General features: G+C 51.2%; 1 protein-coding gene across 1 annotated transcript in view; it reads right to left on the bottom strand.

Annotated features, from left to right (window-relative positions):
- Positions 1-12807, bottom strand: part of ZDHHC14 (zinc finger, DHHC-type containing 14) — a 183956-nt gene that overhangs the window by 43267 nt on the left and 127882 nt on the right. Inside the window, exon 2 of the mRNA XM_014545040.1 lies at positions 8801-8961. Coding sequence (XP_014400526.1) covers positions 8801-8961 — 161 coding nt within the window. The remainder of the gene's footprint in view (positions 1-8800; positions 8962-12807) is intronic.

Here is a 12807-nt window from a genome sequence, read left to right as displayed (position 1 = left end):
GCCCTCTCTCACTTGTGCCTTCCAGCCTCTGCACTGGCCACAGCTGGGCCCCACTGCCCATGTCCACTCTGGGGACATAGCAGATGCCACTCGACTCGTGTCCTCAGGCAACGGTTCTGAGCCTCAGATCTTTTCTACGAGAAACACAAAGTACCGCTGCTCTGTCTCCCACAGCTCAGACCGTGTTCCAGGGCACAGAAGGGAAGGGAGGAACAGCCCCCCAAACTGGCCATCAGTCCCCCTCTATGGCATCCAATGCTAAAAGGAAGAAGGAGAAATTCACTCGGAAAGCAAACCATACCGTGTTCCAGGGCACAGAAGGGAAGGGAGGAACAGCTCCCCAAACTGGCCATCAGTCCCCCTCTATAGCATTCAACACTAAAAGGAAGGAGAAATTCACTTGGAAAGCAAACCACGAGTCGGTTCCATTATAACGAAGCGTCAGAGGGTAACGATTGTGGCATAAGTTCATAAATATCACAGCCCCCAAAGCGACATCTCAACACAGTGCCATGTTCGCAGGGGGTACTGCTCCCTGGTCTGTTAAATAAAACAAAAAAGCTCTTCCCGAGAGAGCCTCAGTGGCCCACCACCTACTGCTTCTCTGACCATCTGACGCCTCCTCTGGCTCCTGTCATCTGCTCAGCCTCCCCGCCTCCTCCCCGGCCGAGCCCCCACCTCCTCCCAGGTCCCTCTCCTTCCTCCTCACGGAGTCCTTTGCTTCCTTTGGTTCCTGAGCTGCCTCTCCTATTGCGCCACCCTCATAGGAAGAAAACGCCTCCCACATCCAGGCCCCAAGAGCGGCCCATTCTGCTGATGAGCCTTCTCCGGGGCTTTCTCTCCTGAAAAGCCATTCTCGCCTCCCTCCTTCTCCCACCCAGCGCCCTCTCTAGATCTCAACCCAACACGCCCTGCCTATTCCTGGATGAAGTGCTGTATCTTTGACTTCCCTCTAAAACCTTCCTGGTGGACTGACTCACTCCTTCACTCAAAAGAGCTATTGTTTCACCCTCTTGCTTCACCTCCCAAGCTTACCAGTTAAATAATGACAGCAATATTCCCGTGAGTCATTTAAATCTCACTTATTTTGTAGCACATACCGTATACCTGTTGAATTTACATGGGTGTGCACGTAGCTCTGCATTCTAAAATTATTAACAGAATATGCCTTTCCTTCCGTTTAAGTAGCTGAACAGGCTAATGAGCCTTCTGAAGTATTCAGATTCCTGGACTTCCATGGCCAAGCAAAGGAGGAAGAAGGCTTTCTTTCTGGAATCAGAATGGTAACGCTGGGATGGACCTTTGCACTAGGTGGGTGACTGTACATACAGTGAAATCAGGGCCCAGAGAAGGTAAAACTTTCCCTAAGGTCACACAGCAAGTGGGAGAGCCCCTGCCCATAGCCACAGTTTACTTCTAATAAAAACATATGGACTTTGAAATCGGTAAAGCACTATCCAAAGAAAATGGATTTATTGACATAGTTATTATTAATAAGCAATAATAATAAGTAATAATAATAAGTCAGTGTGGCTCAGTGGTTGAGCACTGACCTGTGAACCAGGAGGTCACGGTTTGATTCCCGGTCAGGGCACATGCCCAGGTTGCGGGCTCAGCCCCTGGTGTGGGGTGTGCAGGGAGAAGCCAATCAATGATTCTCTCTCATCACTGATGTTTTTATCTCTCTCTCCCTCCCTCTCCCTTCCTTTCTGAGTTCAATAAAAATGTATTTTTTAAAAAAAGAATAAGATACCACTTACAGGCACTGCAGGGAGGTTGTTCCACTGAATGGGTCTGCGGTTAAAATAGGACTTGAGAGCGTAAGAGGCGGGGAAGCAGACGCTGACTGTGGGAGAGGAAGTCGCAGGTCGGGTCATGGTCACGGTCACCGTCACCACTGAGAGGTGGGAAGGCATCAAGGCCGGGCTTCTCAGCTTTCAGGAACCACCGCTGTCTTGTTTAAAAGGCAGCTTCCGGCTTAGCTGGTGGGGGGGGGCCTGCGGTTCTCCTAGGCTCCCAGGTATGTTGATGTGGCTCTTCCCTGGACCTCGGACCTTGCTTTGAGTAACAAGGACTTAGGGTTTAGGTTTCAGAAGCAAACAAGTCCAAGGAGAGGCACAGGACCTCATGTGGAGTAGGGGCCCCAGGGCCAAGTCTGGGGGCTGTCACCGAGGAGCTCTGCAAGCACAGGTGGATGTGTACCTGTCTCCCTCTGAGCCTCGCCTGTCGGTCTGTAAGCTGAAGGGCTTGTCCAGGATGCTGGCCAGAACTGCTGGGATGTCCTGCGCCGCGGGAGCGCTAAGGCGGACCAGCCCGCCTGGAGGCAGGAAGCCCTCTCAGCAGCTGGGAGGGTCTCCGCTTTGGCAGCCATCTCCGTGCCCCGGCGGGAGGGTGGCCTTTGATCTCCAGTCACATGCTCCGGACCACCTGTGGCATATTCTTGAACCACATGGTCCCAATTTTTCCACCCTTTTCATGCCATTTGGTCTTTTGCTTCCCATGCTCCCTCGAGGCTGACCTTTTCCTCACCCTTGTTACTTCATCATCCTTCCCCTTCCATGGCCTGGGGTATAGAACTGATTATAATTACAGTGCGTTTCCTTTCTTTTTAAGCAAAGCATGTCAACACTGTTCTATGCAATCATTTTGCTGATTGAACACAAACTCGTGAAAGAATGTGACACTGGTGCTGAGAGATAAAGGTTGAGAGAGAGAGAGAGAGAGAGAGAGAGAGAGAGAGAGAGATTCCCCTTACCTGAAATGAAGTAAGACCACTGTTTTTAGGGAGGAGTTCACCAATTCTAAAAGATTCCAATCTTTCCTATGGAATTGTGCACATGTACACATAGGCAAGTCACACCTTCAACTACGTTAGGAGAGGCACCCAGTAGATTCAGGATGGGAAGTATGGGAGCCACTAAAACACTATGTGGATTTAGGAACTTAGATTCCTAAGCTCAGAGCAGCCTGAGCTCGAAAGTGTGATCTCATCAGGTTAAAGGGCCCCCTTATCTAAATTTCTTTACCTGTGAGGAGCCGCACACCACGTGCCACCCACAGAGCCACCTGGAGGGCTGCGGAGGTGACCCTGTAAGGGCATCATGAGAAGGTGGAGCTGTGGGTGGTTGCCTCTGTCAGTATAATTCTCCACTCCGACCAGCACAGGCCCCATCCCAACCTCACAGACGAGTAGATACGTTCAGATCAGAAGCTGGCTTTGGTTCCCACACCATGGACATTCCCACACATTCGCGTTTTATTGGAAGAAGTCATACAGGCCCCAGTGAACTTTCCGGGTGAAAAATGCCCATCCTTCCAAACCCTGTGGAGACACAAAGTCTCCAGCTCCTTCCCTCCCTCAGAAGTAAACCTTCAAAGCCTCGTGGTATTTCCCCGAACACCGAACACCGTAACTTGGACGTGACATCTGGTTCCAGCTCTCCCGGCTGGGATTTGTTTTTAAAGGGACAGTGAGGCATTCTGACTTTCGGAGGCATCACCCTGCGTTTGTGCAGGAGGATGGCGGCCTCCCCTTCCCCGGCATCTGTGCACACTGCACAAAGCTAGCAAGTTCCCACAAACAGGGATCTACTGTTTTTTATTCCTCGAATGCCAGCTTCTTCAAAAGCCTTTGTCTCTTCCAGAAGGTATTTCGGACACGGGGGACGCCCGCTGCCCACTTTCCCTGGCTCCTTCACAAGCACCTTGGGGAACCTGATGGGGGGACGAGTCCGACATCACTGGAGAGGCCCCTGCATCGCCAGGCGGCTGGAGCTTCCCTGTACTTCTTCCTTCTCTGCCCACGGGGGCCAGGATTTGAGAACCAGGCCCTCCAGCCACCACCGTGATGTGATGGGAGAGGCAGCGAATGGGACCGGAGAGTTGAGGGCTGGACGATGGAGACAGACTATAACTTATGGGCATCGGGAAGTGCCACCTGCCCCTCAGGGCCTGGCTCCCCAAGGCAACTAGATGGTGGGCAGTGCCGTGCTGTGGTTCAGGGCACGGACCTGCACGAACCCCAGCCCTGGCCCAGTGACCTGTGGGAAATCACGTTTCCGCCTGAGCACCGGCTTTCTCATCAATGCAGTCGGAGTGTTTACAGTGACTCAGCGCCGGCGAGTGGTGGTCGTGAGTATTGGATGAGGTCGTCATGGGAAGAGCTTACATGATGCCCGGCTGCCCGGCACGGGAGAAGCCCTAGATGAGAACTAGCTACTATTATTCTACCTGCTCATCGTGGACCAATAAGCCACTGCTTTACAGGACAAGCACGGGAATGTTTCATTTTAAGGGGCGCAGCTAAACGCTTAAGCGGGTGCCTGCAAGGGACTGTCCCAAAGCTAATGAAACGGCGTCACAGTCCGTCTGGGAAGAACAGGGCGCAGAGCAGCAGGGGGGCGGGGGTGGGGGAGGCAGGGGACCCTGAACAGTGCGCTGAGCCTCACAGAATGGTCACGAGACGCCGAAGCGACCACTGCAACGAGAATTCCACAGAGGATAAGCTGCAGGCACTCTGGAGGTGAGTCAGGGATGCAAATAAGAATTGGGGAAAATGATGAGAAAATGTCACCTTCCGAAAAGAAAACGGGTAAAAGTCAAATTAACCACCCATGCTGCCTGCTGGCTTTTTTCACCTTTTTTTTTTTTTTTTAGCATATTCAGAAGTGTGAACATCTAGTGTGCAATGCACACAGTGCTCGCAAAACGTGTGGGAGATTTAATCACAGATCAACCACAAACAGCAGAATCATCACAAGGCAAAAAATAAGAAACCATAAAAATTTAAAGCAACTTTATGGTGAATACTACCAGTAGAAATAACTAACAAAAAAAGAAATCAATAATGGCTTAAAAAATGTACATGGTAAAAAATTAAATCACCAGGAAAATTTGACTTAGTGGATATAACAGTTCTGTAAGAAAATTCATATTGCAATGCTCGTGATATAAAAAAACCAGTTATAAATTTTATGTAGAGAAAGCAATTACTCCGATAAAAATAATTTTAGTAAAATAAAAATGTAAGTGGGAAAAATTGGAAATGGTTTAGCTTTGCAATAGAGAAAATTGACTATGGTCTTAAATCGGTGTAATAGTGTTCTCGGAAAGTATTTTCTTCAACAGAAATCCATTGGTGCTGTTAAAACTGCAATTATAATATTTCTACTGTGAAACACAGAATGAAGAGTCTTTGGGGGGCAAAGTCTGGCAAGTGGAATAGGTGCTGGCACCATCCTGTCCCCACGGAACTCCTCCCGGGCCCTGGGCTCTCTGGCCGGTGCAGACGGGGCTGCCAGCAGGGCCTGTGCTTCCCCAGCACCCAGAGCCACCGAGCCGCCTTCCTAACCCTCTCCTCCGGGGAGGTCCACTCTGAGGGCTAATTTAGGAGTCAGTTCGAGATAAACTTTAGTCTTAGAAATAGTGATTAGCTCTGTGTACTACAAGAACGCGTTTTGTATGAGAATTTGACCAAAAGAGTAGGGGTGGGAAGATGAGAGAGGAAGGAGGAAGAGGAGGAAAAGAGAAGGAGGAGGGGAAAAGGAGAGGAGCGGGAGGAGAGGTGAAGATGGAGGAGGAGGGGGGAGGGGAGAAGTAAGAGGGAGGGCTGGAGGAAGAGAGGGACAAAGAGAGAGGGAGGAAGACAGAGACAGAGAGGAGGGGCACACACACACACACACACACACACACACACACACACACACAAGAGAGGAAGGAGGAAGAGGAGGAAAAGAGAAGGAGGAGGGGAAAAGGAGAGGAGCGGGAGGAGAGGTGAAGATGGAGGAGGAGGGGGGAGGGGAGAAGTAAGAGGGAGGGCTGGAGGAAGAGAGGGACAAAGAGAGAGGGAGGAAGACAGAGACAGAGAGGAGGGACACACACACACACACACACACACCCCGCACTGTCTGGCCGAGTGGTGTTCCAGCCCGGGAACACAAGTGCCCAGTTCAGACTCTGCCACAGCGCAGGTGACTTTTTAAAGTCCACCCAGCTTCCTTGGATCCGATTCCACCTCACCGAGCAGGATCACTTCTTGGTGTCGGGGTTACCTTGTCACAGGAGAGTTTCCTAGGTAACTCGCCTTGTTTTGGGAGCCCCACAGCCAGACGAGGTCCCATTTCAGCCCGTGGCTGACTTCCTGGCTTTCGCTTCCTTAGGAGGGTCGGGGGGCCGGGAAAGATGGTGCACGGTGCACGCGGGTGTGAGCAGAGCGAGGCCCGCTGCATTGCTGCCTCAAGAGGTCTATCTCTAATCGAAACAAAACGCTCTGATCCCAAACCAGTCGCTGAGTGCCTGGCTGTCTGAGTGAACTAAAGAAATGGAGTTTCCGAGACTCGTTTCCAAGCAGGACTCCAGGGACCCATCGAGGCCTCCTTGGGCCCCTGCTGCCCTTCTTTGCTGTCTATTTGGTGACAATATAAGTTACCGGGAAAGTTCTTTCAGAAAAAAACTGTGTAAGGCGTTTCAGGAGACTTGTCAAGACTGAGACACACAGCCTCCTCCTCACCAGGAGGCTGAAGACGGAGTGTTCAGATCCTCGGCAAACCTTTAACAAGTTACCCAGAGGGCTGACTTCGGGCGGGTGTTATGGGCTTCTAGAAGTAGAGGTATACTACAAATAATTAGAATTAATAACCCTAATAATAAAAAGTTTCTAAGTCTCATTTTTCATGTTTTTAGTTAGGTAGCACAAAATAAATGTGCTAAGATTCCATTGAAACATAATGTTATTTTCCACAGAAACACATGGAGGGCTCGATATGAAGTATTAGACCCCCACTACCAGCGCTGCCGTCCATTCCTACCACACTGCGGGGCGGTTTTTATGAGAATCTATGTTTGCGGAAGGTGAAGAGAGAACTGGGTGGGGAAAGAGGATAATTTCTCTTAGAAAAGTACTACCATTCTCTGAGCTAACCTGACAAGAACGCTATAGGATGTGTGTCATGGTCCCCATTTACGGATGAGAACAGGAGGTATGACATTCAGAAGGTGCAGACCAGCCTAGGGTCACACAGCTCAGAGTGGGGCGCCCATCTTCCTCCTCTCTCCTTCCCCTCTCCCTCCTTTATAGCTTTGGCGGATGTACTGTGTTATAACTTACACACCGTAATAGTGTAGTTGTGAGTGTAGTATCCACTACAAATGTGTAGTAGAATGGTTTTAGCAAATTTATTATCACTGCAACCTAATTTTAGATCATTTTCATTACTCCAAACAGTCCTGGCATGTCTGTGTGCATCAACCCTCATCCCCCCAGCCCCCAGCCCAGGCCGTCACCAACCTGCTTTCTCTCTCTAAAGATCTGCCCTTTCTGGACATTTCATGTAAACAGAATCATATAAGCACAAAACATAGTCTTCCGATCTGGCCTCTTTCACTTCGCATAACGTTTTAAGGTTCACCCATGTTGTAGCTACGTGCTCATGTGATGTGGCACAGACGACGTGGTTTCTATAGGCGAGTCCTGTTCCCTGGAGGACATGGGCCTGAGCCCCCTCTCTCCTCTCTGCCATGTCAACCTGGAGAGTACGAGGGCTGAGACTAGGAAACCTGGGTTCGAGGCTCTGGCTCGGCCACTTTCTCCCATTTAACTTCTTCCCCACAAACGAGCTTGGAAGTGATCAAGTTCAATGATAGCCTTTATAAATTATTAATGTGCTATAAATGCAAAGCCTGAAAGCATGAATTATTTGAAATCCCAAGATGCAATGACTAAGAAGGAGCTGTATTTATCCCCAGGGGAAGAAAGGGATTTTCCTCCCCCTTCTTCCCTGCCTCAGGACACCAGAAGGCTGCTTCCCACCTGACTACTCGCCATGCCCTCCCACCAGCAACTCCTTTACCGCTCTCCTCCCAGGAGACAGAGATGAAGGATGGAGGCAGAAGCTCAGAGAAGGACACAGCTGTGCCTCGGGGCCTGGGGATGGTGGACCAGAGCAGACGCTCTCTACTGAGGCCCAGACCTGCACCCATTGCTCTGTGGCAAGGGGATCTTTCAGCCGAGTGAGGCTGGGCGCGGCGCCCAGGCGTCGGGGGAGCAGGGAGAGGACGTCTGCCCACAGTTTCTCATGCGTCACCTGACATTCACGGAGCCCTCACTGCCCTCCGCCACTCCTGTCCAATTATCACCGCGCCCCCAAAGCTACAAGTTCACAAATGCACACTTCCCAGAAAAAGCTCTCATCTAATAGAAAAAAGGACTTTAAAAGTTTGTTGTGTGAGGGATTAGGATTTGTTTTAATAGCTTTCAAGTGGATTTCGGTAAACTTTTCATCAGAGGATCTCATTATCTAAGGAAACTGAAGCTATTCATCTCAATACTTAGATCACAAATACATGGCTTTGTTATGCTGTAATAAAGAGATTCTTTCTGGTCCTCGGCCAGAGAAATGAGCCAGTAGTTTCAGATTTAGTTTACAGTTTAGTCTCAGTTTCCAGGTTTATACGATGGGGCCAGAGTTAGGCTACAACGATTACAAAAGAGCACAGAGCACAGGCACCGACCGCAGACCTGCAGGACTGACGTGGACACCTGGGTTTCATGGAAACGGAGCTCAGTGGCGATGCTCGGTGAGGGGCACCACCAGCCGCCGCAGGGGCACCCGCCCTGTCTTACCTCTGACCACCTTCCATCCCACCTTCTACTCAGGTCATCCTGCGGACAGAGTGCGTGAAGACTTCGGGGACTCCGCCGCAGCTCCTCGTCCCCGTCAGCGCCCTGGCCCTCTCGCAGGGGCGCCTGTGGCTGGGCACGGGTGGGAGGGGACCGAGGCTAAGGGCAGATCTTCAGGGTTACCTATTTGCCTTTCCAGGTCGGCGGCTTCATCAGGCGTGGCTCGCGGGAGGACGCCGGGGTCACTGAAGCTGGTGCGAAGCAGGGTCCCCATCACGAAGAAGAACAGGATGCCACCAACCACGGGAATGGCAGGCGTGATTTTCACTGCGAGGTATGGGCAGCTGCCAGCAGGTGGGAAGGCAGGGGGTGGGGGGGAGAGAAAGGAAGATAAGGTCAGTAATCAGCAGTACGCAGTCTAGATTTTCCAAGAAGCTAAAGGCTTCTTTGGAGAAGCGAAATTGATTTCCATTAAAAATTCATCTATGCTCAGCATTTACATTTGGGGAGGCCTACCATTCTCTCCCGCAGACGGTGTAACCCTCCCTCCCCAGCCACAACCAGCCAGGCCCTCGGCTCCCACAGCGCCTCCAGCACAGACGCTGGCGGGAGAATGGGAACAGCCCTGCTGTCGGATCAACACCGGACGTACAGACACAGCCCATGGGTCTGTGACCTTCCTCCCATCCCTGGAGACAACAGAATGAGCTGGCCTTTCCTCACTGGGTCACACAACCTGGGGCTCAAGATGCTGAGAAATGCAGATTCACCCTCAAAAGGCAAAAAAAGATTTTTTAATCAATATTTTTGGAGTTTATCTATTAAAAGAGGTTAATGAGCTATGGAAATGAACTTGCCACCAGTCTCCAGAAAGAATGAAAGGGGGTTCGGTGGCTGGGATATTATAACCGCCTGCTCTTCAGGAAGGATTGGAGCTACCATTGCTGAGCACGGCCAACGCATTCTGGGAAGCCCTTCACTGTCCTCCAGCCCAGGAGCTGACATGCAGACAGGCGGTGGTGGCCAGGGAAAGGGTCCTTGGACAGACTCAAGTCCAGGCCAGCAGGGCTCTGGGGGCCAGGAGCCAGGGCAGCTGTGCGCACCAAGCCCTGGCCCACGGTCGCTGCCCCCTGACGCCACAGAGGGCGAGAGAGGCCGAGTGAGAACTAGCTCAGTGCCTGAAGCTGAGTGAAGGACGGGGTCTGCGGGGTCGTGGTCATCTATTGTCGCCACGCTCAGTGCCGTCACGGGCGCCGAGGAGCACAGCACGCAATCACAGAGTTGTAGCAGCCAGAGTGAAAAGCGCCTCCCAGAGGCTCCACCTCATCCGTGACTCTCTTCCAGGTACTGAAGGCAAAATGGGGGCTGGCGAAGGATGAGGAGGTGACTGGGCTCAGTCGTGGGGGTGTTGGGGACCAGCACCCCACTCCCGTGAAGTGCTTACAGGGGGGCGGTGGGTAAGGTGATGGGTTGGCAAGGCGATGTCCAGGCCTCAAGGACCACAGGCCATGACCCCGTCTGCCAGGGCCAGACACTGGCGAGTTAGAGGTCGGGCCTTCAGGAGGATGGTGACGTGGACATAAGGGTGGTCACTGTGCACTGCAGGCCCAAGGCCTCGCCTGAATCCGCTGCTCTGAAGAAACCCAGAGGCGTCCCAACTACTCTAAGAAGGTGGACGGGGACCCCAAACACGACCAGGCGGGACTTCCTGCCAGGCAGGTGGCCTCCAAAACAGCCATGTGATTCAGAGACAAAAATATATGACATTTCTAACATCTCTTCCTCTCTCCCACACCGACCACCTGCAGAAACTGAGCAAAACAAACAAACAACGTCATGTCACCTCATCCGGACTGCCGGTTGTGACTTCTCTTCACAGGATTCATGGGAAACCATAACAAACCACTGTCATTCCTGCTCCAATGCGGCCCGCCCAAACTCCCAGATACTTGGAGCATTTTTAACATCCTCAGGGATTCTCATAGGAAAGCAAATTTAGCAAAGAGAGCAAGAAGATATAAAAAACTTGCCCTAGCTGGTTTTAGAGCATCGGCCTGCAGACTGAAGGGTCCCAGGTTTGATTCCAGTCAAGGGCACACGCCTGGGTTGCGGGCTCGATCCCCAGTAGCGGAGCGTGCCGGAGGCAGCAGATCAATGATTCTCTCTCATCACTGATGTTTCTCTCTCTCTCTCTCCCCTCTCCCTTCCTCTCTGAAATCAATAAAAATATATTAAAAAAAAGATATAAAGAACTTGCTGTGGGAAAATATATGTGAGAAAGCCTACCTAAAAAAAATCCCCTTTCGGAAAGTCATCACTTAAATTATGAAAAGGACTTTATAAATCCAACTAAGTCTGCTCTGCATAAAAATGGTCATTGCTGCCCTGGCTGGGTGGCTCAGTTGGTTGAAATGTCCCATACACGAAAAGGTCTTGGGTTCAATCCCCGGTCAGGGCATGTACAAGAGGCAACCAATCCATGTTTCTCTCTCACATCAATGTTTCTCTCCATCTCTCTCTCCCTCTAAAATTAGTAAAAACGGAAAAGCTTCAAGTTTTAAGGATTTAAGCAAGTGGCAAATAGCACCCAGTGTATACTCCTGGATTTGTAACGGGAATATTTTCCTGCACCTAGGAGTCCTGACAACGAGAAAGAAGATTGTAAAGGATGGCACCTCCTCTCACGTGGGCTCGTGCAGAGCTGGCATTTCAACTTGAGACACGTGGAGAATAAAAGTCTGGTCAGAAAATGACCGTCTTCCCTTTAGAGACTCAAAATAAACTGACAATAAAAATCACATATATACTGCACCGAACTCGAACTCCAACGTGGGGCTGCAGTGGGAGCAACACATGAATCTGAAACACAACTTTCTCCATCTCCCTTTCAGACCTGCCCCTGCCCCTGCCCCTGCATGAACTCGGGTCCAGGGCTTTCCCGGCCATGAGACGAAGGGAACTAAAAGTGCACAGTCCCAGTGAACGTGGACACTTCTAACTCGATGAGTTAAACCTCCTCCTTGCACCCATCTGGCAGGTGCATCTGGCCCTCCGTGGCTCAGGGTGGGAAGGGGGGCTGGAAAGTGCTGATCTGAACAGCTCCATCCCAGGTGGCTTTCGTATTGGGGGTCAACCAGATGTTTAAACCGAGCTCTGAGTCTGTGAGTTCTTCAGAGCCCCCACGGGACCCAAGTGTACTGCTCTGAGGCACCATTGCCCTCCTTCTACCCAGAACCCGCCCTTCTACCTACCTATCTCTCTCTCTCTCTCTCTCTTTAAAAAATATATTTTTATTGATTTCAGAGAGGAAGGGAGAGGGAGAGATAGAAACATCAATGATGAGAGAGAATCACTGATAGGCTGCCTCATGCACACCCCTACTGTGGATTGAGCTCAGAACATGGGCATATGCCCTTGACCGGAATTGAACCTGGGACCCTTCAGTCTGTAGGCTGACACTCTCTCCACTGAGCCAAACCAGTTAGGGTCTAACGCAGCCATGGGCAAACTACGGCCCGCGGGCCGGGTCCGGCCTGTTTGAAATGAATAAAACTAAAAAAAAAAAGACCGTACCCTTTTATGTAATGATGTTTACTTTAATTTTATATTAGTTCACACAAACACTCCATCCATGCTTTTGTTCCGGCCCTCCGGTCCAGTTTAAGAACCCATTGTGGCCCTCGAGTCAAAAAGTTTGCCCACCCCTGGCTAACCTCTCTCTTTTTTAAAAAATATTTTTTTATTGATTTCAGAGAGGGAGAGATAGAAACATCAATGATGAGAGAGAATTATCGATCGGCTGTCTCCTGCATGCCCCCTACTGGGGATCGAGCCCGAAACCAGGGCAAGTGCCCTGACCGGGAATCGAACTATGACCTCCTAGGTCAATGCTCAACCACTGAGCCACTCTGGCCGGGCTCCCTCCCACATTTCTTTGCCCCCCACCCCCACCCCCCCGTTCCTGTCTTGTTTAAAACCTGGTTGCACCCAATTCCTTGGCTCGGGCTTCCCTCTCCGGGCACAGCTGGAGCAGCCCCCTCAGCCCTCTGCCCAGCAAGGCTGCCCTCTCAGTCTGCCCACACACTGGCAGCTCTGTCCCACACGGCTCCACTCAGAAGCCTGCAACCACCCCTTTTCCTGCCAAATCAAGTTCCAGCTCCTGGTCTGCCATCCATATCCTATCGCACGCG

Source organism: Myotis brandtii, unplaced genomic scaffold, assembly GCF_000412655.1.
Source record: "Myotis brandtii unplaced genomic scaffold, ASM41265v1 scaffold395, whole genome shotgun sequence".
Classification (NCBI taxonomy): Eukaryota; Metazoa; Chordata; class Mammalia; order Chiroptera; family Vespertilionidae; genus Myotis; species Myotis brandtii.
Note: the sequence above shows the minus strand (reverse complement) of the source record. Positions and strands in the feature narration are given on the sequence as shown.